The sequence below is a fragment of the Hyperolius riggenbachi genome, chromosome 10 (genome assembly GCF_040937935.1).
Source record: "Hyperolius riggenbachi isolate aHypRig1 chromosome 10, aHypRig1.pri, whole genome shotgun sequence".
NCBI classification, from domain to species: Eukaryota; Metazoa; Chordata; class Amphibia; order Anura; family Hyperoliidae; genus Hyperolius; species Hyperolius riggenbachi.
This window is the reverse complement of record NC_090655.1, coordinates 105,054,217-105,081,494: the sequence shown is the minus strand read 5'-3', so window position 1 is coordinate 105,081,494 and position 27,278 is coordinate 105,054,217. Positions and strand designations below refer to the sequence as shown.

General features: G+C 41.8%; 2 protein-coding genes across 3 annotated transcripts in view; one reads left to right on the top strand and one right to left on the bottom strand.

Annotated features, from left to right (window-relative positions):
- The window catches only part of SFXN3 (sideroflexin 3), a 34,201-nt gene extending 11,850 nt beyond the window's left edge, over positions 1 to 22,351 (bottom strand). The window contains exons 1-9 of one of the 2 annotated variants that reach the window (XM_068255442.1): positions 22,206 to 22,351; positions 20,782 to 20,933; positions 20,578 to 20,669; positions 13,395 to 13,561; positions 12,593 to 12,763; positions 11,388 to 11,486; positions 8,861 to 8,936; positions 4,802 to 4,887; positions 3,481 to 3,608 (exon numbers count right to left, since the gene is read on the bottom strand). In XM_068255442.1, coding sequence (XP_068111543.1) covers positions 3,481 to 3,608; positions 4,802 to 4,887; positions 8,861 to 8,936; positions 11,388 to 11,486; positions 12,593 to 12,763; positions 13,395 to 13,561; positions 20,578 to 20,598 — 748 coding nt within the window. In that variant the 5' untranslated portion in view covers positions 20,599 to 20,669; positions 20,782 to 20,933; positions 22,206 to 22,351. The remainder of the gene's footprint in view (positions 1 to 3,480; positions 3,609 to 4,801; positions 4,888 to 8,860; positions 8,937 to 11,387; positions 11,487 to 12,592; positions 12,764 to 13,394; positions 13,562 to 20,577; positions 20,670 to 20,781; positions 20,934 to 22,205) is intronic. The other variant, XM_068255443.1, reaches the window with a different exon arrangement.
- Positions 1 to 27,278, top strand: part of LOC137534094 (proton channel OTOP1-like) — a 666,091-nt gene that overhangs the window by 620,406 nt on the left and 18,407 nt on the right. The window lies entirely within an intron of this gene.

Genomic DNA, 27,278 nt, shown 5'->3' with positions numbered 1-27,278 from the left:
CAGCATGGGGGAAAGGAATTTAAAAAATAAAAAATAAACAGTCCTAATTAAAAAAAGTCCTCTCAGCTCTGGGGACTCGGGGGGCCGCAGCAGGAGGCCTTGCGGGCCGGATGCGGGCCGCCAGTTGGACAGCACTGCATTAGATAAACCCATCACTTTACAATGTTTGAACAGCATATGTCCCATATGAAGAGGGAGGGGGGTTCTTTATCACAGGGAAATTGTTAACTGATAATTAAGCAGTGAAGTATGAAATTTAAACTGTGCATTGCTGTGAACTAAAATGCACTTAAATTGAGAAAATTTCAGTATTTCATATTTTAGGGGGGGGGGAAATGCAGTATATCAGTCAGTATCTCACATTTGTAAGTATTTTGTTTTATATCTATTCATGGTACAACTGTGAGGATGTGACCCTTTAATACAATGTTAAAGCGGAATATAACCCTGCATTTCAACTTTGCTCTAAAACATTATTAACAGTATATTATATGCAGCCAGCATTTTTTTTTACTAGACCAGTAAAGTTGAAATGCAGTCAGTATACAGCGTGTATAATACTGTAAATTTGCTGTCCCATCAAAATACCTCAACACACAGCCATTAATGGCTAAACTGCTGGCAACAAAAGTGAGTACACCCCAAGTAAAGAATGTCAAAATTGTGCCCAAAGTGTCAATATTGTGTGTCCACCATTATTTTCAGCACTGCCTAAACTGCATGGAGTTCACTAAAGCTTCACAGATTGCCACTGGAATCCTCTTCCGCTCCTCCATGGTGACATCACAAAGCTGGTGGATGTCAGTGTTCTTGCGATACTCTACTTTCTGTTTGATTATGCCCCACAGATGCCCAATAGGGTTTAGGTATGGAGACATGCTTGACTAGTCCAGCACCTTTACCCTCAGTTTTTTAGCAATGCAATTCCTGTACCAGTGGAGCAGGAGGGAGCTCGGTGTTCTTATGCCAGTGGAGCAGGAGGGAGCTTGGTGCTCTTATGCCAATGAAACAGGAGGGAACTCGGTGTTCCTGTACCAGTGGATCAGAAGGGAGCTCAGTATTTCTGTGCCAGTGGAGCAGGAGGGGAGCTCAGTGTATCTGTGCCAGTGGAGCAGGAGGGGAGCTCAGTGTATCTGTGCCAGTGGAGCAGGAGGGGAGCTCAGTGTATCTGTGCCAGTGGAGCAGGAGGGGAGCTCAGTGTATCTGTGCCAGTGGAGCAGGAGGGGAACTCAGTGTTTCTGTGCCAGTGGAGCAGGAGGGGAGCTCAGTGTTTCTGTCCCAGTGGAGCAGGAGGGGAGCTCAGTGTTTCTGTGCCAGTGGAGCAGGAGGGGAGCTCAGTGTATCTGTGCCAGTGGAGCAGGAGGGGAGCTCAGTGTTTCTGTGCCAGTGGAGCAGGAGGGGAGCTCAGTGTTTCTGTGCCAGTGGAGCAGGAGGGGAGCTCAGTGTTTCTGTGCCAGTGGAGCAGGAGGACGCAGGAGGGATCTCTGCATTCCTGTACCAGTGGATCAGAAGGGAGCTCAGTGTTTCTGTGCCAGTGGAGCAGGAGGGGAGCTCAGTGTTTCTATGCCAGTGGAGCAGGAGGAAGGTCGCTATTCCTCTGCCAGTGAAGCAAGAGGGAGCTCACTGTTCAGGTGCTAGTGGAGCAGGAGAGAACTCGGTGTTCCTGTGCCAGTGGAGCAAAAGGGAGCTTGGTGTTCCTGTATTGGTGATGCAGGAGGGAGCTCGGTGTTCCTGTATTGGTGATGCAGAAGGGAGCTCGGTGTTCCTGTATTAGTGATGCAGGAGGAAGCTCAGTGTTCCTGTATTAGTGATGAAGGAGAGAGCTCGGTGTTCCTGTATTAGTGGAGCTGCAGAGAGTTCAGTGTTCCTGTATTAGTGATGCAGGAGGGAGCTCGGTGTTTCTGTATTAGTGATGCAGGAGGGAGCTCAGTGTTCCTGTATTAGTGATGCAGGAGGGAGCTCAGTGTTCCTGTATTAGTGATGCAGGAGAGAGCTCTGTGTTCCTGTATTAGTGATGCAGGAGGGAGCTCAGTGTTCCTGTATTAGTTATGCAGGAGGGAGCTCGGTGTTCCTGTATTAGTGATGCAGGAAGGAGCTCTGTGTTACTCTATTAGTGGAGCAGGAGGGAGCTCGGTGTTCCTGTATTAGTGGAGCAGGAGGGAGCTCGGTGTATCCTGTATTAGTGATGCAGGAGGGAGCTCTGTGTTCCTGTATTAGTGATGCAGGAGGGAGCTCAGTGTTCCTGTATTAGTGATACAGGAGGGAGCTCGGTGTTCCTGTATTAGTGATGCAGGAGGGAGCTCGGTGTTCCTGTATTAGTCATGCAGGAGGGAGCTCGGTGTTCGTGTATTAGTGGTGCAGGAGGGAGCTCGGTGTTCCTGTATTAGTGATGCAGGAGGGAGCTCGGTGTTCGTGTATTAGTGGTGCAGGAGGGAGCTCGGTGTTCCTGTATTAGTGATGCAGGAGGGAGCTCGGTGTTCCTGTATTAGTGATGCAGGAGGGAGCTCGGTGTTCCTGTATTAGTGATGCAGGAGGGAGACAGTGTTCCTGTATTAGTGATGCAGGAGGGAGCTCAGTGTTCCTGTATTAGTGATGCAGGAGGGAGCTCTGTGTTCCTGTATTAGTGATGCAGGAGGGAGCATGTTTTTTGTACTAGTGGATATCAGCCAGTGCCCTCTACCTTTCAGATAAAAAAGGAAAACCACCATAAAACATTTTCAATATAGGAAAATTAATTCCACCATTTCTTGAAGTGATATGTCAATGTAATGTTAGCATGGAATCTGTGCTGGTATTTTATGACCTTTAGAGCAATTTACTAGCTTTTATTAATGGAAAATACTATTAGAGACCTGTACGGGGTGTAAAATTTCAATTTAGTCCGTGAAATGTCAAAGAAGTCAATAAAAGTGGGAATTCGGCTTAACATTTCAGCATTTTTCTACTTTAAGCATATCTTAGTACAGCCTGTCCAGTAATAGCAGTACAGTAATCTAAGCCCATGTACAAAGAGATATAAATAAAAAGCACCTAAGCACTGCTTTTTTTTTTATTTCTACAACCATCCAGTGCCAGTTTTTCATAAGGGGAAAGTGAGGGTTGACTTTTGTCACACCAGCAGCCCAGCGCTTCTTGCAGCTACTTAGGGTGCTCACCATGGGCAACCAGGAGCATTAGGGAACCTTGCTCAAAGACTCCTTACATTTTTTTGTACTGGCTTGAGCCAAGATGTAAACCCTGGTAAAAGGATCAAATCCTACATCAAAGGCAGCACCCTTAACGAGTTCGCTAGCCAGCTATACATTTATACTGTGCAAACTAGGATGGCAAAATCAGGTCTCACCCCACTAACTATGGCAAGGCAGAACTAAACATAGGGGCAGAGGGAAGACTAATAGGCTAATGCTGACTAGTTCAGCACTAACACCTGTTATGGGTTTACTGGCTATTTAAACCTTTAAAAAACTGAGTTTTACTTACCCATGGCTGGTGCTGCCATGCCAATCCGAGATACCACTACCTGGGCAATGGCTTGCTGGGCAGCTTTTGTGGATTCTCCTAGTCTATTTCCATTTTCATCCATGATGGGGATTCCATGTTTTAATTCACTGGTTAAAAAATAAATTACAACTTTATTAAAAACTGACATAACACAATTGCTAAATATGCCATTTTGCAATTTAAGGATTTTTTTTATTTGCGTGCTAAGATTTTTGAAATAGCCAGGAAGCCTGAAATTTAGTTTCTTTGTAACCATAGAGACAGTATACCGTTTAGTATACAAAATGCCCCAAAATCCCATGTTCCCATACATGAACAGATTCTAAGAACAGGATCTAGATTTTTTTTTCTATCTTTGTAGTCAAAACTATTTTTCCTTTAAGCTCTTAGAGATCAATTTATGACAAGTTTGAGGTTTGGATGGAGTGTCTTAAAGCCACTGTCCATGCCCTTTTTATTATCCATCTGCTTTCCTCTCACTTTCAGTAGTCATCAAACAAAAATAAATTGGTATAAAATTGCCATAAATGCCTAGTTTACTTCTTAGCATGACTGTGCTGCTGCTGTTTTGTTCTTCTCTGCCATTTTGACAGGGATAGAGAGAGGGAATATGGGTATATTCTCCCTGTGGAAACAATTGGCAATGGAAGGGTGGTTTAATGTTGGGGGGGGGGGGGGTATGGATAGTATAGCGGGCTCCTCAGCTGCGGAGAAAGGCCATACCATTGATTAGTTGGAAACAAAATGGCACCAACAGTCAGTCATGTGTTCACATTGCAAAAGTTAAGTTACAGTATGACCATGAAAGCATTGATGAAGATGACATTGCATAGCGAGAGAGTGGTACCGGTGCAGAAACTAACTGCCACTAAATGCAAAATGAGGCATCACACCTCTGTGCATATACTTTGTCCTCTACATAAAATCCATCACTGGCCCTTGTGATCTTTTTCACTTTAGAAAAGAACTGAAGCTGTTAACAAGGTCAGTGCTGTCATTTCCCCTGGTCTGTGACAATAGTGCACAGAAATTGCCATGTTGCCATAGGCTACCAAAATTGCTGTCACTGGTCATGATCTTTGCTGTGTTCTCCCATTAATCAGCTACAGAACGTTGATAAATTCTGAAGCAGTCAGATGTGTCTTTCATCCCTTTAACCTGCATAGCAGATACAGGTCACATGGGACAAAAGCAGTGATTTCCAAGCATGATTAAGATGAAGGAAGTGGGGATATCTTGAGGCCTAACACAATAGACCGAACCAGATATCTACATGTCTCGTATAAAGAAAAGTACTTACCGTTGTCTCATAAATGGGATATTGATGCAGTTGGCAGCTGCTACAGCAGCAAAGGGCACAAAGCGACCAACCAGGGAGGGCAGATGCTGTATAAAAAAAAAATTATACAGGAGATTCTTTGTGCATTGAAGAGCTAGGATATCAATGTAGCATGCTTCATTCAGCTATGATATAAATGAAACCCCAAGCAATGAAGACGAAGGAAGGTGAAGAGGAGTTCAAATTAATAGTGTTAGATAAAGATTTCAGGTTTGACTGCAGATTTTGGAATAAAAGACACTTTGATACTTGTGATATTACTTGTGGTGTGCTGATACTAACTACACCTGCTGCCAAAGATCTGAAATGTTAGGTTAGGGGAAGGGGAGGTTGGTTTTAGATATGTAGAATGTTCAGACCAGGTGTCAGGATAAGGATAACATTAGGGAGGGAGGTTGGGCTCAGGTGTCAGAAAGGAGTTACTGTATAATTGAGGGGAGGTTAAAGTGTACCCAAGGTGTAGGGCAGGACTTAGCATGAGCTGAGAGGCAGATCTCACTGACTTGTATACTCGTGCTTACCATCTTGGAGCTGTGCTGGCATCACTGAGAGCAGCTGATGGTATGTGTCTGACTATCCAACCTGCCCTTCCAACTCTCTATGCGGTTCCAGGATGGTGAGCATAGGCATACTTGACTGGGGAAGGGGGGGATAAGAGATAGACAACTGGGCCAGCCAGGGATTGATGGTAGCCAGCACACTTGCAAGTGGTTTGCCTGGGGGCAAAACCCATAATCGCATAAGGATTTAAGGGTTGCAGGTTCGGTGGAGGGCGGGGTTTAGGGCACCAGAACTTCTGTGCCTATAGGCTCCTGAGATGAAATCTGGCCCTGCTGAGGTCACATGTGATGATATAAACATGTGTATGTACAGTGCCAAACAAATACCTAGCTTGTGTTTCTTTTTGTATTTTACTGCTTGAAAAAGTTACCATTTAGGCATGACCGTAGCAGTTTCTCTCTTGTCGATCCCTTGTTTGATTATAGAGTAATGACGAGGAGAACGCTAGCGCATACCACTAAGGCTGCATCTGAAATGACCACCAGCTCAGTGTGTAGCACCTATATAGACTTTCTACACACTTCGCATTCAATTCAGATGCAAATCATATGCAAATCTGTTACTACTTATCATGCAAACAGGAAACTCAGGAGGAGGGGCTGGGAGCAGCTAACCTGACAGTTACATAGTTACAAAGTTAAGGAAAGGTGGGGGGGGGGGGGGGGAAGGCTGCGCATCCCTAAACACATGCTGCAATTGAATGGTTAATCGCACAGGCATACACCGCCTCTGCCAGACTGAAAAATGCATGCCCTGCATCCAAGACAAGTGCTAACATTTATTAAACTAGGAGGTACTTTAGCTTCCAATATGGTTTGCATGCAAAGTATATTATACTAGACACTTGCGCCACGGTGAGGCAGACCTCCGGGCAAGTGACCTAACCTATACCTAACCTATAGAGTAACCCTCACTAATAAGTAAAAGTCAATAATGTATTTTAGCTCTGGGACTCTCAATAGACTGCCATTAAGTAGAGACAATAAAACAATAAATCTACCGTGTAAATGTTTAAAACATACAGTAAAACCATGAGATATCTAAAAGTAATTTTTAGGAGTAGGAGGATAGATAAAATTTGTATCTTATCAGTTTATTTTAACCTTGGGTTCACTTTCAGAACAGGCATTAGGAAGGATAAAAGATTAGGCCTCGTTCACATCAATTAGCGCAGATGGCTGTGCAATCGCAACGCGTACGATCGCACACCATCTGCGCTGCTGATCCCATTTACTACAGTGAATGGACCAGCGCTGCAATTCTTGAAAAATGCATGCAGCAGTGCACATCGCACTGCTGCCAAAATGCACACAGCAGCGTGTATACTCTGATGAGGCCAGAGGAGGAACTCAGGGCTAGGCAAAATTCTAAAATTTTGATTCTAAAATCAGATGAAAATACCATTACAAAGGCAAAATAATTGAGTATTAGCACCAGTAAGGGTATATTAATAGAGTAAACCGTTCCACTGCGCTCTCCTAGAAGACCTAAAACAGAAGAAACATACTGCACATAGCGTAATCCTGCCTCTAATATAGTTTCAACACCACTCCATAGATGTGCTGTACAGACACTAGTGCATCCTCCACCAACATTGAAGGGGCTCACCAGATTTCAGCCACCTCTTTTTTCAGGTAGGGCTCAAGCTCAAATCTGTGTATTCACCAGGAACCTTCAGTGAATCACACCATCCAGCACGGTAGAAATATATTTATTCTTCATAAAACTTTAAAACAAACAGAACAAGCTCCTCATGGCGTAGTATGTCATAAACACCTTAATCCACACTTGCGCCTCTCGCGCCAATGGCCTACTTACAAGCTAGAAGGAGACAAAAAGCACATCTAAGCGGTGAAGCTGAAGATCATCTGGGCTTGCCTACGACTCCCCGGCGACGTCCCGCACTACAGAAGGTTCCCGTGATGCTCCAGCTCCCCGTCGCGGATTTCCGTACGGAATGACGTCACGCGCACTGGCTCCGCCCTACGCGTTTCGTCCTCCAATCAGCCCCTGATGAGTCTGTGTTTATGACATACTACGCCATGAGTAGCTTGTTCTGTTTGTTTTAAAGTTTTATGAAGAATAAATATATTTCTACCGTGCTGGATGGTGTGATTCACTGAAGGTTCCTGGTGAATACACAGATTTGAGCTTGAGCCCCACCTGAAAAAAGAGGTGGCTGGAATCTGGTGAGCCCCTTCAATGTTGGTGGAGGATGCACTAGTGTCTGTACAGCACATCTATGGAGTGGTGTTGAAACTATATTAGAGGCAGGATTACGCTATGTGCAGTATGTTTCTTCTGTTTTAGATCTTCTAGGAGAGCGCAGTGAAACGGTTTACTCTATTGCTTTACATTAAGGACATTCCCACAGCGAACTCACAGTATCTATAGGCAAAAATCACAAGGACTCTTGGTATTTATGCACTTTTGCATACACTTACTGAGTGTCGCAGCCAGTTATATTGAATGTAATAAGGGTATATTACCAACCCTCTCACAAATCTAACAGGAACTGGGAATACATATATGATTTCAGCAGTGATGCACTGGGAGACATCTCAAGCTCGCTCCAACCTGAATTATCGCAAATTCTTTCTGTTTTAAGAAAGCAAACTTTTGTTTTTCTATATATGATTTCAAGACTGCTGTGTTGTTACCACAACACATACACCATTCAAGTGTAGAAATAGTAGTTTGTTTCTTGAGGTGGTATATAGACAGAGCATGATTAAGATATAGACTTATATTCTATTAACATTTCTCCTTAGTTTTCTCCAAGAAGATATTTCCAAACCTTCCCATTAAAATACACTTAAAGCTTCCACCATGTAAGAAATTACTCAAAATAAGTTTACCGGTATTACTTTTTTTTACCTACTTTTTAAATTGCTGAGAGTTATTCATCAGATAAGATGAAAATTATCTCCTGGGAGAAAACTCAGTGAAAAAGGTAATTGGATAAAGACCATGATGTTATATGTGTGGATCCAAAATGTCACCCATGACTGTATATGCAATGTGGTAGGGCGACTGTAAGAGAACAGGCTTGGAAATAAAATGGAAAAGCGATGGCTAGTTTAAAGTGTGTGTGACTTATGCAAAATAAAGGCATGTTGTTGTAATTATGCATAATTTATCTGTGTGGGGGTTAGATTGTTTTGTTTTTTTGTGCCATTGAGTTTCTGGGTAAGTAACTAAGGGTGTTTTCTGTAGGTGGGTGAACAGTGAGGTAACTTTATAGGGGTGTAGACCATGGGGAAGGTGTGAGTGAGTTGCATCATAAACAGTCATGCTCAAACCCTGCAGCCTTGGAATGAGTTTTAATATAATGTACAGAATAATCAAACCCCATCCACTACAGCCACAGCAGTTTTCCAGCTTAGTCTGTGCATAATGTACGATATACAGTAGATTGTAGGATTAACAGATAGTATTCATCTCATACAAGTGTTTTACCTTGGTCAGTGACTTCAGGCCCAGCGCTGTAACAACAGCTCCTGTAGTAGCGCTTACATAGGCTGTTGCCAGTTGACTACAAGAGGGAGGGAAAGAAAAGATGTATCTGTTTTATTTCACACAAAGTAATAAAAAACACTAGTATTTATTCCCTGTATGTGGGGGATGCTGAAGATATGCAGAGATAAACTAAAGTTTTGCAGACCCTCAGGTCATGTTTACAATAAAAGTGGTGCACAATGCAGCACTGCCACTGCCTGTAATAGTGCGTGCGGCAGTACAGCTACAATCTATGCCAGTGAAAGGGAAACTGTCTGTGACAAAAGGTAGCCGCTAACATTTTTATTTGTGTTTCTGCTCCACACTATCCTCAGTGTAAACAAGTGCTTTGTTTGAATCAGAAGCCTATGATTAGATGCAATGATCTGTATCTCAATCAAAAATCCAAAAATCAGGAAACCAAAAAATAAATGAGCTTAAACTTTAATATTCCACAAATAAAAAATCATATGAAAAATCAGTTATCAAATCCATCCATAGACATAGATCAGCAATAATTATAAGTGGCAGGCGATTTTCCTTAAAAATAAACTTACTTATAATTACTGCTGATCTATGTCTGTGGATGGATTTGCTAACTGAAGTATTTTGTATACAATTTTTTGCACTTTGTGGAATATTAAAGTTTAAAGTTGTTTTTTTATATATGTTTGAGATATATCCTTGTTCTTAATCATGGTCTGTATTCAGAGCCGGGACAAGGTCCTCCAGCACCCAAGGCTGAGACACCAAAGTGCGCCCCTCCATCCCTCCCACCCCAGCCGTCACACACTGATTGATATTAGACTAAGAGGGCCACAGGGCCCACAACCTCCCCAACACCTTAATATCTAGTTATCTGGCTTGCAGTCACTGCCATGCATCCCCTTTTCCTATTTATTTCTGCTTAATACACAATTAGGAATGACAGCTGAATGAATTGTGCGCCCCCTCCTACACTGCGCCCTGAGGCTGGAGCCTCTCCAGCCTATGCCTCGGCCCGGCCCTGCCTGTATTGGTGAAGTGGCACACCACTAAGAATATCCTTAATTGCCTCCCAAAACACATAATCAGAGACAGTGACTGAATGCGAAGTCTGGCCAGAAAGCAGTATGGAGTGGTTTGCACCGCTGTTGTTGGGAAAGGCCCACAGTTACCCCTAATGTTTTGTAGCTAGACCTTTCCTACCTTGAAATTACTCTTAATACACCGTAGTTTGCCTGAGTTAAAAGAACACTATAGAACACCATGACCACGGTTACCCCGGTAACAGGCATTGCGCTGTCCCCCTGTCTTTAACCCCTGTAAAATTGTCATGCACTGCCTAAACACAGCAATTTTACCACAGTTTAGAGCCCTTGGGCTTGATGCACAAACTTGTGATAATATTGCCGTGAACAGACATAGCACAGCACTGTTACTCTTACTACCAAGCACTGTGTACAAGTTATGCTATTAGTGTGACCCAGCGGTACTTGACTTGTGTGGCCATTGCTAAGGTAACGCACGCTACTAACGGTAACACGTATTAGTAACATGCTTTATCATAGCAACAGTCGCACTAGTTGAGTACTGCAGCTCATGTTTTAGTGTAACTTGCGGTACACAGTGCCTGTAGTAAGGGTAATATTGCTGTGCAATTTCTGTGCATTGCAATATTACTGCAATTTGTGCATCAACCCCCTTGTTTCTTATGTATACAGTATTTGAAGTGGATACATCTTTTGATGTGGTTTGATGAAGATGTGGTTTCCTCAATTGAATTGAATATCCTATGGTATATAAAGAATCATTGACTGATGTGGTGAATATCAGAATATCAGAATATTTTTTCTTTTGTGAGATAAAAAAATGTTTGCCTCTGGAGTATATTTTTGAAAGACTGGGCAAAAGCTGAGCAATGCGTTTTGTGTGTATGACGGAGGGAAGGAGGACGATGGTGCCGGCCATGACAGAGCAGCTTCCATGGGTGGGGGATGAAGGGGAACAATGGATTTGAAAAGAAATATGAATGGTTTTTATTCAATTGATAAATATTTATTTTATAGATTAGGTAAGAAATAGGTAAGGAGACATAATTCACGGCATAAGTTCTGTGACTCCTCCCCATGTATCTCATTGGTGAGACTCCAGTGGCCGGTAGTATATTTACAAAATGGCTTGTTCTTTGCATATGGTATTATGCTTTTGGCAATGCTACAACAGGACCTCTCCTGAAGGGTAAAAGCGGTTTTCCAAAACATAAGCATCTTGTTATGCCTGTATATAGTACATATATACAAAATGCGCAGTGGGAAATGTTCAGAGGTTTGCTGGTAGCCATGTTGCTTGCCTCTAGAGATATGCATTTGCCAATTAAGTATTTGCATTTTGTCTACAAAATGGATAAAAGTGATAATGTGTGTAGGGTATGAAATAATGAAACTAGTGTTATTGCTACTGATTGCTGGAAGGTCTGTAGAGAAGTGCACAGTAGGGTTTGTGTTACCTGTTAGTGATTGGTGCGTCTCCACTTCTGTTGGTGTAGTTCACTATTGCATTGAAGGACTGATTCACCCACTGCCAGAATATAACTGCTGGGGTTGTTCTGTAAATGAAACAGATGATTGAAATAAGCTCATTTGCAGGAGCCGTTGGCATAGCTATAGCATTGTAACATTTATTTTGTTTCTCAGGGCTAATTCAGAAAGTAACAAGCTATTTTAGCATAACTTCCATTTCATAAATTTGCATCTATCAGGACTTCATTGACGTTTATAAATATTTATTTATAAAGTGGGGCTCAGATTGTAGCCAATAGTGTTTCCCACCATCATGTAGAACACTCCTCTTAGGGCCCTTTTCCACCAGCGCGTTTGCGCTGGCTGAATCGCAAAAATGCAAACCGCTAGCGATTTTACAATCGCTACGGTTTGCTTTTTAACATAGGAATCGCTGTAGGTCATTTCCACTACCGCGATTCGTTTTTTACTTGATCGCGATCGCGCCGCGGAGCGACTTTTGCCGCGATTTTGCTATGCAGTGCATAGCATAGCAAAATCGCGGCCGCGAACGTCGGGGAATCGCCGCTAATTGCGATTCAGCAATCGCTAGCGTTCAGCGTGAACGCTAGCGATTGCTAGTGGAAAAGGGCCCTTACTGCACATCACGACATTATAAAGTAGCGAAAAAGCCCCTGCTTTTCAAATAATGGTTTTAGTGCAATCTGACACCCCCATCCACACTTGTAATCAAGACTTCACATGAGATTCTCCTCTCCTGTATAATTATCTTCTACAAACCATTCGGCACTCGCCATCACTCAAGAACTTCAAACACACCTTCATTTCTCACTTCTTCAAGCAATAGAGACCTGGATTTACAGCACCGGATTATTAAGCCTTATAACCAAAATAAGAAAAAGGTGGAACAGAGGAGTTCTAGATTAGGCATGGGCAAACTTGGCCCTCAAGCTGTTAAGGAACTACAAATCCCACAATGCATTTGTCTTTATGAGTCATGACTGTGGCTGTCAGACTCCTGCAATGGATTGTGGGACTTGTAGTTCCTCAACAGCTGGAGGGCCAAGTTTGCCCATGCCTGTTCTAGATAGAATTAGTACTATATATACACCTTTTTTATTATGCTGTATTTCCTTTCAGGTACTCTACCAATACAATAATTTTCTGGCAAGGTAAAAGTATGAGGACACACCTGTAAAATGTCAGCATGCAACCAGTGATGGTCATGTTCATTGGAACTTGTGCAGACATCCGTCCTATCAAGACCATCTTCTCGCCTGTGTCCGGATGGAAAGCAGAGTCGTAGACATATTTGGCTCTCCATAGCTGGTCTTCAGTTAGCCCTGGTGTTGGTATTCCTTTTCTGTTAAAATTTAAAAAATGCACATCTAATAGACTCTGCTAAAATAGCTACATCACTCCTGCCTCACTTCTAATTATAGATGTACTTTCACTTCCATTGGCTCTGGTCACAAACAAAGAGAGCCTGTCTGCATTTCGGTCATGCATAGAAAAACCAATAGTGGTTCTTTTACAAGTAAGAAAAACTTAAACAGTTTTAAGCTTTGGCGATAAAGTAAGTCTAGTTCTGCACCTTTGGATAACTTGGCATTCAGATTGGACAGGATTCCAGAGATATCATTATGGGCATTGCAATCATGGCTTCTCCACACCAAACTCCTATACAAGATTATAAGGAAGCACCACATGGGGTTCATAATAACTCCACAAAAATCCTCCTTGTTAACTCATATAGCACCCTTGCCAGCTTGGTCTGGGTACTTTACAGAAACTCTACAAATTCTCCAGGTGCTCCCACTATATAGTACAAACTAATTCCAAACACTCTCTGTGATTCAATGCTATGGTAGGCTAAAAACCAAATGACTATTACATAGATCAGAGCTAAACTGTAAACACGCAACTGGATTTCCTGATAAGATTCTGTTTAGAAAAGCTCAATGCTGAGATATTTTAGATGCAAGTCAACATACCTGTAGTTTTCTACAATACTTTTTGCTTCGTCCAGCACTTTAGACCCCAGCAGGACATTACGAGGATCTGTCACTGTAAAGAAATGGCGAGCTCTCCCTTCAAATGTACTCTGGTCCCATCGCGGCTCCTTGATGTTGATGTTGAAAGGGAGGTCTTGAGACATTTTCTGCATTACAACAACAACAAAAAAAAACAAGACACACAACTGTCATCTTTATTCATTAGAAGCAAATCAAGGAGCTTTCAAATTGATTTGTTAATTTAATTGGCAGCACTATCTTATGACTTATTAAATAAGGTTGTCGGGCCAATTCAGTGCTGAAGAGGGTAATGTACAAATATTCTATAACCAACAGCTAATCAGAAATCATCTTTCACTGACCATCCAGAAATATGACGTTTTAAAATGAATTTATAAGAAACAATATGTATATATAATCTTAATCCTACATTAGACTTTCCTGGAATGCCACAGTATTATTTTGTATAGAAAAGTTGAAATATACATTTAAAGTATTGACTGTCTCAGGCACATGAGGGTAGTTTTAAAATGTTATTCAGCTCCCATACAGACAAATCTTGAACTACTGACTTTGATATCTCTTCTCTGCTCTCAGATGGGATTTTATCAGCCACACAGGCGGTTTACATGCTTTAATTACTTATCAATGAGTGTTACACTACTGTTCAACTGCAGAGAAACTTATTTAGAGCTCTTAAATCTTAACTATTACAGTGAAATAGTTAAGTAAAATAGAAAAAAAAAACAGACAAGACAGTCTTGTTTTAATCAGGATTGGGACTGTACACACATTTGTCTCATGTAACATGTCACTTCAGGTACTCAACTTTAATGCAACTTTACCCCCATTAGTAGAATCTGCAGAAAGCATTGTTTGTTAGAGGATCCTCATTACAGCTAGGGGACTGGTATGCAGTGCTGCTCGGATAACCCCTTTTCAAAATCCGGATCCGAATCGGATCCGGATACCCAGATATCCGATCCGGGTCGGATATCCGAGTTCAAATTTTTGCGATCCGAATCGGATATCCGACCTCAGTATCCGGCCGGATTTGGATATCCGGATAGCAAAACCAGAAGTGGCCTTTAAAGTGCTTTTTTTAAAAACGTTTTTAGGGTAAATGAGGCACGTAGCATCATTTTTTTTTTTTTAAAGGAAAACACTAATTGATTATGTGAGGACTTAAAATCCTCCCCTCCCCCCAAAAAAATGGCTGTCAATTAACATCAGGGCTAGGTTCCAGACAGTGGTCGTGCAGCCCACATTGTGTCCAAAGTCCAACTGCACATCTGGGACATGACTTTTTACAGCCCAGACACCTCCAAAAAATTACGCAGCCATTTTTTGGGGGTTAAATATAGGTGGTATCAGCACAGCAGCAGTGGCATGTGGCACCCTGGCGGTGTAAGCGGCACAGGCAGCAGGGCAATGCAGCAGCAGCAGGTGTAACGTCTGCCAGGAGCATGCCGACGTGGCACTTGGCACGAGGCACTTTGCACGTGGCACTTTGCCAAGTGCAAAGAGCAACGTTCAAAGTGCCACATGCCAAGCGCCACGTGCAAAGTGCCACGTGCAAAGTGCCACATGCAAAGTGCCAAGTGCCGAGTGACAGTCAGACAGCAGAGGAGAAGACACTAGTGCACACTAACTGTCACACTGGCACTGCTCACAGCACAGCAGTTCTGTAGTAAGCTAACACAGTAGTACTACTCTAACAACTACTAGAACTGATTGCAGTACTACAGTACTAACTACACAATAACACAGTAATCCTATTCCCTAACCTATACTGTAGCTAAGGCTAGCTGGCCAGCAGGCAGCAGCTGGCCTGGTCTGTGCACAGCTCACACACAGACACATAGCAGCTGCAGCAGCCCTGCAGCACACACTCTATCACTGAATGCAATCAAGCTAGCTACCTAATTAACCCCTTCACTATCACTACACTCTTGTTATATTGTTAATCACTGAACAGCTTTAGGTTTATCACTGTATACAGCACTTGCTAGGCCAGCAGCACTGGAGCATGTCTCTCAGTGAGCATTCACAAGCAAGGATGAGATTTCTCATCATGGCAGCCCTCCTTATTATACAGGAGGGCCTGGCCAGGGTTCCCTTCTGTGATTGGTTGCTAGGGCTTCTGTTGGGAGCCCCTTGGAGCCCTCTGATTGGCTCAACGACGTCAGGGACGTCATCTCCTTCGTTACAGTATCCGGATCCGGATATTCGCCGAATATCCGGGTATGCGACCAACTATCCGCGGTTTGCTATCCAGATTTGGGCCCAGGTATCCGGAATCCGAATCCGGCCGGATAGCTGAAAAAAGTTGGGATATCCGGGTTACCCGGATATCCGGAATCTGGATGAGCAGCCCTGCTAGTATGTTCATTCCTTTAATGATGGGTATAAAATTCAGTCATCCAACAATCCATAGCACTTGCAGAATGTAAGACTTTAATGGAAGCACCTAATGATTATGTATTTGGTATCTGTGGCAACCTGCCTTATTGTGCAGGAGACAATAGAACTAAGTAGTAAGCTCATATACTGTACCAACAATGCTGTCTTGTAGGGCTTCAGCTTCTATTCATGCCCATCACTGTCTGATAGCCCTAGAGACAGCTGATTAATGGACAAGCAATCATTACAATGTCTGTAGCATTTTTCCATGTTAAGAATTGGCCTGAATATTGCCAACTTTACCAAAGAGACTGCCCCCCTACTGGGAAACTACCTTGCTAGACCCATCTAGACACTGGTGGTCTTCCAGTCTTAAAATACTGTATAAGATTTGATGTGCTTTTCTACTTTTGTTTCTGCTGAGCCGTGAGTATCTGATCTTCCTACACATACGGCCAAATTCCTCATTTTTTCCAGGCCCCTGCAATGTTCCAAGACCAGTTTGCTGAAATCCTGCCCAGACTGCTTTACACAGAATTTCCATTTCAGGCTTTTTATCTCGCAATTAAAATCAATTCAGCCTTCCCAGAAGAGTTTGTCTATTAACTCTGTTTCTGCCTGGAAATTCCATGTAAACAGAACAGTATATAGATACAGTATACCTACTTTAGAGAGATAAGTAATTTAATTAACACAATTCAGCTATGATTTATTTTTATTGAATATCAGTACAGATCAACTTAATAAAAATACTTGCCAACAAGTAACTGACAACTGCTGGGGGTGCCAAATAAGAATGAAACAGATTTAGTGTTAACATGGACCTGAACTTTTGCACAGGACAGAAGGAAAACACAGATTACTCCACCCTGTATCTATTTAGAGTGTTTAGCCTGTCTAATTCCCCCTGATCTGTGACTAATCACAACTGTAATTTGATCTCTCAGCACAGGATTCTCAGCACTAATTTGTAAATACAGGATGTTAACCCTATGTCTGCTTCCATGAAAGCAAGAAGTACACACACGGCTGATTTATTGCAGTATTTCTATCAGCTGTAACAAATAAATGTTATTCTGTAAAGATTATTATGCCGTTGCTTATTTTTTACAGCAAAGTGGAAGTTCTGACTTTAGCTGCCTTTCTACACAGAATCTTGCTTGTTTTTGTTTTGCATTTACTTCCAGGACAACTGACCTGAGAGGGATATGGAGGTTGCTATATTTATTTCCTTTTAAACATTACCAGTTGCCTGGCAGTCCTGCCGACCTTTCTGGTCAGTGGTGTCTGAATCACTAACCTGAAACAAGCATGCGGCAAATGCAGTTAAAGGGAACCTAAACGGAACAAAAAAAATAAAATAACTTACCTGGTGCTTCAACCACCCCTGTAGCCACCCTGTGCCCACGCTGTCACTAAAGTGATCCTCCAGTACCCCGGCCGGCCGGCCGGCTGGCGAGTCGATGGCCACTGCACATGCGCTGCTGTGGCCATGCACGTCCTCGATCACGCTCTTGTCGCCGGGAGCGTTCCATGCATGCGCAGTAGAGATTTTTACGCAATCAGGTGGTGCACAGACCAAGGCCGAGCATCCGAATGACAGAGGGTCGCTGCCTGGGACTGTTGGAATCGCTTTGTGATGGCGCAGGCACAGGGCGGCTGCAGGGGGTGGTAGAAGCCCCAGGTAGAGGGAACCTGAGATGAGAAGCGTCTCAAGTTCAATACTTACCTGGGGCTTTCCTAAAGAGGACGTAGTGGGATGTGGGTGTCAAAAACACCCTCTAGTGAAAAGATACAGGAGACAAAAGTGGGAGCCCAATAGTGTAGTATGTCAAAAACAATTGAACGTAATAAAAGTAAGACACTACTCACAAAGGTGGGTTGCAGAGGGGCAACCGACCACAGGAAGCAGGGGGAGACAACAAACCCGACTCCACTCGGGGTGGTCCCTAGGGACCTGGATGCGGTTGCTCTCCTTGGTAAAAGAAAGGGGACAGATATCCGCCGTGGTCGAGGCCACGTGTGGTCTGTACCCACCCCTCAGACGGGTGAGGTAAGGGGGTATGATTGCACAATAAGGGTATAAGAGGCGCCCTGGTGTAATAAAAGCATCTAAAAACAGTTTAAAAACGGGAAATAAATTTGAGGTGGCTTACCTCAGTGACGAAAAAATCTTTGTATTTTACAAAGGTTTTTATTAGTAGCACGGGCAACGCGTTTCGCGGGTCAGAGCCCGCTTCCTCAGGCCAATAACAGTGCCAAACTAAATGACAGATTCAGCAAAGGGAGCCTCCCTTTGCTGAATCTGTCATTTAGTTTGGCACTGTTATTGGCCTGAGGAAGCTGGCTCTGACCCGCGAAACGCGTTGCCTGTGCTACTAATAAAAACCTTTGTAAAATACAAAGATTTTTTCGTCACTGAGGTAAGCCACCTCAAATTTATTTCCCGTTTTTAAATTGTTTTTAGATGCTTTTATTACACCAGGGCGCCTCTTATACCCTTATTGTTCCTAAAGAGGAACTCCAGTGAAAATTATGTAATAAAAAAGTGCTTCGTTTTTACAATAATTATGTATAAATGATTTAGTTAGTGTTTGCCCATTGTAAAATCTTTTCTCTCCTTGATTTACATTCTGACATTCATCATATGGTGACATTTTTACTGCTGGCAAGTGATGTAGCTGCTGCTTGCTTTTTTTTTTGCAGTTGGAAACAGCTGTAATCAGCTATTTCCCACAATGCAATGAGGTTCACAGACAGGAAACTGCCAGGACCATGGTCCTGACATCACACTGTGGAAGGGGTTTCACCACAATATCAGTCATACAGCGCCCCCTGGTGATCCATTTGTGATAAGGAATAGATTTCTTATGTAAAATGGGGTATCAGCTACTGATTGGGATGAAATTCAATTCTTGGTCACATCTTTTTTAAGCCCCCTTAAGCCCCAGGTAAGTGAGAATCTTCTCGTCTCAGGTATACTTTAAGTCAAATATCAAATCTGCTTGCTTTGCAGGGTCTATGGCTAAAAGTATTAGAGCAGCGGATCAGCAGGACAGCCAGGCAATGTGCATAGTTTAAAAGGAAATAAATATGGCAGCTTCCATATCACTCTCTAGTCAGTTAGGACGGGTGTTTAATTTTGAATGGATTGCTTTTTTTGTGGCTGCTTTGCAGTTCGTTTCTGTGTATGTATGGGTTTGTGTTGAGCAGACCTGGATGTACCTGAACGAGGAGGACCACAAGTCTCCAGATCTTTCTGCAATAAGTGGTTTTGTAACATAGTATTATTGATGGCAACTGTATCATATGTTACAGCCAAGCCATTCAGCTGCCTTCTGTATGCCTGTATGTTCTGTTTCCATGACGACTGTAAGGTGGGGGGAGAGCCGTAGCTTCCTGGCTCAGATCATGGTGGTGTCAGGTTTACCGTTAGAAATCATTCTTTTGTCTGCATATGTTACAATACAGCAGGAATATCACTGTACTGTTAGGTCCCACTGACTCAACTTCCAAATATCAGTAAAAAAAAAACTAAAAAGTTTAGACAAAAAGCCCAGCTGCTTCCTTCAGAACACATGCATGCACATAGTTAAAATACGAAGGAAAAAATGGCATCTTTAAGAATATTAAATCTTTTTGTATTTAATAGATGTGAAACCCCTTTGTTCCCCTCAGAGAGCGCTGAGTGGGCATGACTCCTGTGAGGCAGACAGAATTGCTATGAGTAAGTTGTTTTTCATTTAGAACATTCTTCTGATCTGTGCCAAGACCCCACCCTAACTGCCAGTACAGTTCAGCGTGGAAAGATTTCACGTAAAAAGCTCTTTTTATCCACATCCTCTTTCTAGCTGTTGAAAATGTTGAAAACAAGGATCGCTTCAGTTACTAGTTAAAAAGGGTTAACTAGTACAGAGATGAACTGCACTGCAGTGACCTGGCTGCAAATGTGCTCAATTAGAAATGCTTTCACTTTTAAATATCCAGTCATGTGCAGAGGAGTTCCTGTTTTTCTATATTCCTTGCGCATAACTGAATGTTGTTAGCTACAACATATTTACCTCAGAGCCCATCTTCTTTAGAACATAACCTGCACTTAGGGCTGGTGCACACCAGAGCGGTTCTGAAGCGTTTTTTAAAACGCTTGCAGGGGGACAACCGCTTGGCTAATGAAACTGAATGGGCTGGTGCACGCGGCTCGTTTTTTTCCAGAAACGCAAACACCCGGGCTGCAGCATTTTTGGGATTTCTGAGGCGTTTCTGCCTCAATGTTAAAGAATAGGAAAGTGGAAAACTGCTCTGAAAAACGCTAGATCAGAGCGGTTTTCCAGGCGTTTTTGTTACAGAAGCTGTTCAGTACCAACTTTACTGTAATAATATTTGACATCTGCTACACAAAAACGCTCCAGAAAAACGCTAGGCATGCCTAGAATCGCTCTGAAATCTGCCTCAAAGACCTCTGCTCTGCAGATCTGCTAGAGGTTTTTGGTGTGCACTGGGCCTTACTGAGGCAGATTGACCAAAACCAATGCAAGGACATTTTGAGAGAAACTAGTGCTAAAATGGAGCAGTTACTTAAAGCGACCAATCAGAATTCTTGTTGTTGGCATCTGTACTATTTCACCAGTCTTGGTCCAATTTCCCTTGCAGAGGTTTTGATACATTTGCCCCTATGTATTGAAAAAGGCTTTGTTATTGAAATATCATTTTGTGTGAGTTCACACTGAATCCACCCCACATTTCTGATTTTAAAACTAACCTTTTCTGGTAATGCGTGCATCACAACGCAGTGACCACGTCGCCAATCAGAACTTGCACAGTGTCCGGTAGCACACACTCTTTCAATGGAATCTGAGGCATTACAGAGGCAAAACATATCAATGCGCCCATTGTGGAACATTGTATCACGTTGCTGGGCAATTATAGCTTGCGTTATACTGCAACATGCATAGTGTAAACATACCCCTACTTCCTCTTATTCTCCCAATGGCGCATCTGTTCTGATGACAACTAACATCGGAAATGTCCCATCTCTGTAGCGCAGAAAGTGAGAGAGAATCTCTCCAAAAAGCAATAGACAGAAAACTAACAAGATCTACATCTTCCCCATTCTGTCTAAAAATAAAACAAAAAATAGCTGATGTTATACATTATATAACAAGACACCTTCTGCAGAGCTTAACAGAGTACATAGTACTGTGACGTTATTAACTGTCCTTTAGAAAAGCTCAAAATATAATCCCTGCCATAGTCTAAGGCCAATTTTGGGAGTAATCAAATAGGTTATTTTAGTAGGTTTTGGAGTTGTGGGAGGAGGAAGCCTGCAGGAAACTTCAATCATACACAGGGTGAACATACAAACTCCATGCAGATATTGTCCTGTCTGAGACTTAAACCTGGGAATCTAGTACAACAAACCAAGACTTAGCTGCCATACACTGTATGCAGCAAAAGTAATACTGACCTGTGGGTAAAGCTATGTTCAAGATGGCTCATAATAAATAGCTAAAGGATCAAACTATGGCAACCAATCAGAACCTTGAACTATTCTGGATTCAGTAAAGTATATTCTGATTGGTTGCTCTGGGATACTGTATGCTCAGTGGCGTAGCAATACAGGTTGCAGAGGTTGCGACCGCATTGGGGCCCTTGGGCCAGAGGGGTCCCGTTGGGCCCTGCCTCAACTACAGTATTATATCTTTATTTGGTCATATGCTGCTAATGATCACTTGTATAGATGGTTTGAATGGTAGTAATCATTAACAAACTGTTCCCCACCCCCTTCTTGCACCTCTGACACCTGGTTGTCCTTGGCAGGTTTTGGTGCGCCCTATCAATTGCTATGTATAGAGTGCTTAGGTGGGGCCCATGGGAAACTCGCTTCGGGGCCCATAGCTCCTTAGCTACGCCACTGTGTATGTGCTACATCTTCATATACTGTAATCTTTAGCCATGCTGGACTCACAATAGACACCGCCTGTATGAGAGAGACAACCTATTCTTTTAGATTTACAACCGTCACTGTACAGCTGGGTAATCCCTGATTGACAGAATTCTCTGTACAGAGGCTAGTATTCACGCCTTGGGCTTTTAATCTCCTTATAATCCATTTTATTGAGACGAGTAGTAGGAATTAAAGTGCTCTAGGAAACAATGGATGCAAAGGATCCTCCCAGTATAGCACAATTAGAAGGCTCAGCCACTGTCATGTACCCATTACAGCTTCACTGTGCCTGAGCTATATATAATGTGACCCTATCGGTGCTAAAACAGCTTGTTGAAGTAGCATGCCCTGGATCTGATACAAACTCATACAGACTTATGACATAGTCTATGTTGCTAGACATGACACCCACCACTGCATAGAATTAAGGATGAAACACTTACGCTTTTCTGTGTCCTTGCTCTGAAGTCAAATACTATATAGCATCCAGTGAAAGCAGTGACCTCTCAATGACATCAGAAGCTTGTACAGTACATGGGAGGGGGGACAACCTAACTTGCAAAGCCTCCCTGCCTCTCCGACAGCCAATACATAAGTAATACAGCAGGGATAAACAGGAGGAATGCCTGTGACTGGTTGAGCTGGTTTGCAGTCAGTGGAAACGCACAAGACTCAGTGGGAGTGTGAAGCAGAACACATGGGCTGGCTGTCCAAGAATAACTGACTCACATAGAGGAGGGAGGCTGGCTGAGACCAGCTGCTTCCTGCCTTACAAGCAGAGTGATCTGTGTATCACAATCAGGTGCAAAATATGAGCTGTCAATGCAGATTGTTAATGAAACAAGCAATGAAAATGTAGCTTCAATAATAACTGTCCACCAGTTAGCAAACCTCATTGCTGGCCAATATGTTTCTGGCATTAATTCAGCTTTGTATATTCCAGATTTCTGTCATCACAGGTGTACCTTCTGTATTTAAATTGACAAGTGCAGAGAGGTCATCAGCTCTGTAAACTGTATTTATCACCTCCCTTAATTAAGGCAGATGGCTTGGCCCAGGACACAGTCATGTATTGCAGCAGCACTAGTATTGCTTCCGCAGCTTAATATATAAAAGGGAAAAACCAAGACACCGATATAGTGTTGTAAGTACTGGTGTATAGTTTTATCATAATTGATTAAGAGTGATTCTTACAAAGGTGGGCCACTTCCTAGGCAACCAATGAACAGGCAGGTGGGGAGAATTGCCCCGTCCCCACTCTCTCGCGAGTCGCTCTCTGTAGAAAGAAAGAGGAGTTGCACCCCTCCATCAAAGGTGGATGATGAGCAATGCAATGATAAGCAGGTCAGCAAAGGCATCAACAAGATAAAATTCACTAAAATCATTTAAAAGGGAGGTAGTGGTGGACTTACCGCCAGGTATATGACACATATAGTCTATTTCAAGAACAACTCTAATCAGACATAAAAACTCCACTTCTAACATATTTTACTGGAATCTCCTGCTTCTTCAGGCAAAAATAAAAAAATACAAAATGATGGCAGTATCTAGGATGTACAAAGCAATACACTGAAATACTGCACTACGTAATAAAGGCACAATAAAAACATATCTAGAAACATAAACATTCATTGTGATGGAGGGGTGGTGACATCCCCTATTACCCCTGTACATTCAAATGACAAAAAGGGGAATAAGTATAAGAAAAATAAAAATCTAAATCTAATATTTTCAATAGTTACGTGGTAAGTTAATATAACCACATTATATGGTGTCCAGCTATTTTTAATCTTCTGTTTAAAATAACTTTTGCAATCTGCAATTGAAAAAATACCAAAAAATATTAAATATATTAATATTAATATACTCTCATGGCATACATATTTAAAAAGCCAAGTTCATAAGGTAACTATATATTTTTTTCTGTTATATCCTGTCACTTTGTTTTCATTTTACAAGTCTTTTTAATTTGGTACAAAAGGTGTGAAAATGTAATTACTTTTGATTGTTTGTGACTAAAAAGAATACACTAGACATGGGCTTCAACCATAAAACTCTTTAAACTCTATTCTACTATTTATCATGGTAAAAATGTTACTACATATGACAAGTTTGATCATAATTTTGAAAATGACTTTTCTTATATTGCAAGAAGTTTTGAATCAGGATGATACCATTTATTGGCTAACTTAGAGATGGATAAACAGTGAGCTTTCGACTTATAAAAAGCCTTCGTCGGACTGGTTTTTTTTATATTGGATTAAGTTTGCCCCTATCTATTTTTTATCGCATGGTTACAATGATACCACATGTACCTCATTTAGTAACAAACTGGTGGTACACTCTCCACCACTACACTGAACAAATATATCCATCCAGTTGTCATTAAGTGGTTAAGTCTATGAGTAATAGCTTCAGTCCTGATCCATCAACTCCGACCAAATTCATTACTTTTACACCACCTTAACTAATAAACCTAACCAGAACTACGCAACACTGTTCCCAAACCCTGATACTTAATCCCTTACCTCACTTGACCTTCCTGACTTCAGAATCTATTTATATATGAATGTTGTCATTAGGACTGCCGGTGTTAAAAGAATTGGGTGCCAAGTTCAACAAATCCCATCACCAAATCTTCCTATCTCAGGTCATTACACCTTTGTGATACTGTCTTCTACTTATAAAATTATGCCCTGGTCCTTATTAATTGAGGCTCTCCAGGGCTGGAGGACAGGGCAGAAGACAAGAGAACACAATGGTAAATACACACTATGGGCGTTGTGTAATGGCCCGGACATAACGCAACACACACTCTGCTCAACACAGCATTACACACGTTATACATAAACTCACTGTAGAAAGTTAATTTGGATAACATGGTCCGTTATAACGTTATAATGCTGAGATGTGAACACAAACATAGAATTTTATAGGCAGTTCATTCGCAATTATCAACCCACAGTGTGAACATACCCTCTCTGTGATCCAGCACAATGCAAGCGGATTGTTTTAAAAAAAAGCTGTTGAGATAAGTGTGCAAATGTCCAGCGCTGCGTAATATGTTGGCGCTTTATAAATACAATAAATAAATATATAAAATAAATAAATTCTTGCTTGGGTTATATTGAAAATTAGGCTACTTTCCTACTGTTGCATTGTGTCGGACAATATAATCGCATTGCTAACGCGAAGCAATTATATTGTAATGTTACTGTTCATATTGGCGTGTTAGCTATGCAACATATCCATTGACAATAATGCAATGCATGCAGTGCACTGACGCATAACGCATGTTAATAGTTGCAGTGAAGCATACTTTTCATTCACTGTATGCGTTGCACTGCAGGCATAATGTATGATGTGACTTTTCCCCAGCATTGACCTTGAATGGTGTCCACCAGTGCAGGGCTTCTAGCTCCAGTTATAAGAATTATGTAGCTTTACAGCTAAGTGCACACTTGCTAAGGACGCGCTAGCGCTTCATCATCATTTTGATGGGCCTTTATTCAAGCAAGTTTTCTAAGCTCAATTTTATTATTCTTTGAAAAGCTACTAAAACTATGTGTATAATTAATTCAAAGTAAACCTGTAATTTAAAAAGAAAAAAAAAGAAAAAAAAGATACTTACACCAGTAGAGAGAAGCTTCTGGATCCTTCGAATGCTTCTCCAATCCTTCTTGAGCCCACTGCTGGTCGCCGGGACCCTCTTCTTCTTCTCCAGCCCGAGAATGAGTGCAGGCGCACTGATGGCCTGCACAGTAGAAAGATCAGTGCGTGAGTGGCTTCATGTTACTGCACAGCTCATCTTGCACCTGCACAGTGTGGCCATGGAGGCACTCATACACAGATAGTGTGGCCGCATAAACCTATTCAACAAGCCATTGTCTACTGCCCTCTACTGAACTAAGTAACTTTTTATCTAGGTCTTTTTTTGGTACACTAATATTTTCTGTTTAAAACAATAAGAGTTGTTTCCAAAATAGCTTATAGGACTGGTTTAGACTACAAAAACTTTTCTAAACACCAGGAATTTGAAAAAAACACTTGATAATGTAATGCTATGTATATGTTCAGTGGCATAGCTAAGGAGCTATGGGCCCCAGTGCGACTTTTACACTGGACCCACCAAGCACACTATACATAACAATTGTTGCGGTGCACCAAAACCTGCCAAGGACAACCACAGTGTCAGAGATGCAAGAAGGGGATGAGGAACAGGTTGTTAATGATTACTACTATTCAAAGCATCTATAGAAGTGATTATTACCAGCACAGGACCGAAAAAGAGGTAATACTGCGGTTGAGGGAGGGCCCTACGGGGCCCCACCGGCCCAAGGGCCCCGGTGCGGTTGAGACCTCTACAACCCTATTCCTATGCCACTGTATGATGCATGGCATTACATTAGCAAGCACTTTGAAAAGCTCTTGTAGTGTGAACCGGCCCTTACTGTAGGCCAATAAAAAGTCAGGTTCTATAACTTTTACTATTTGAATACAAAAATGTGCTTATCAATTTAAATTATTAAAATGATTACTTAAGTGGATTATTTATCTGTTTGTTCCTAGTCACCAGGGTAAGAGACTTGGCTTTTGTAATGTTAAAGAGCTGTTTACTGCCGTACTAAAATAAAATGTACAAAAATGTAACCGGTATCAAATATACAAATTTCATCTAAAGTATTTCATGTTTCTGGGTTAATAAAAAATACCTTTTTTTTAATACTAAACAAGATGAAAATAATGAGTACTTGTACACCTTGTTTATTTTTATTTGCATTAACAAAACTATTTATTTCATCATTATTACGTCCTCTATTTTCTAAGAGTCAAACCAAAGACTGATGAGTGATAACAGGAAGTTTTTGTCCTTGTTAATCATTGCTAGATAACTAAACACTGTGCACACCTTGCATAATATTTCCGCTAGCTGCTATTTATGGAATACAGTCACCTGGAGAAAATGGTTGTGTTCTTATAACTTTCATCTTTTTGTGCCTTAGTTACCATATGTCAGAAGAAACACCACTTTCCTCTCAGCTATGCAGGTCAAACCTTTATAATTGTTTATAGTTACTTTACAGGTCTGCTAATACATTCCTTGCTTTACACACCACTACAGACAAGTATATATGTTTTTCATAGATTGTTTCATTAGTCACTATAGCATTAATTATGGGAAAAGCTGTTGTACTGCTGAGGGTCACAATACAAATTATAATTACAATGTGTAATGTGGATGCCTATATTGGCATCTCAGTTTTGCAGAATTGTTACTTTGTAGCTTTCTAGCCCTCAGCTATGAGCACAATCCGTACTGTAATACACAAGTAAAATGTTACCAATGCAACAGTGCATTTGTTTTTTCCATGCAACACTTCCAATGTCTTCTGGGAGCATCTCAGTCTTTCTATGTAGCTATCATTGACCTGACAAAGTTCTATTCTGCCAGGCGATATTTTTGTGTTTATATTTTATAATTTACATGGCTAAATTTGATAACACAAATGATAACC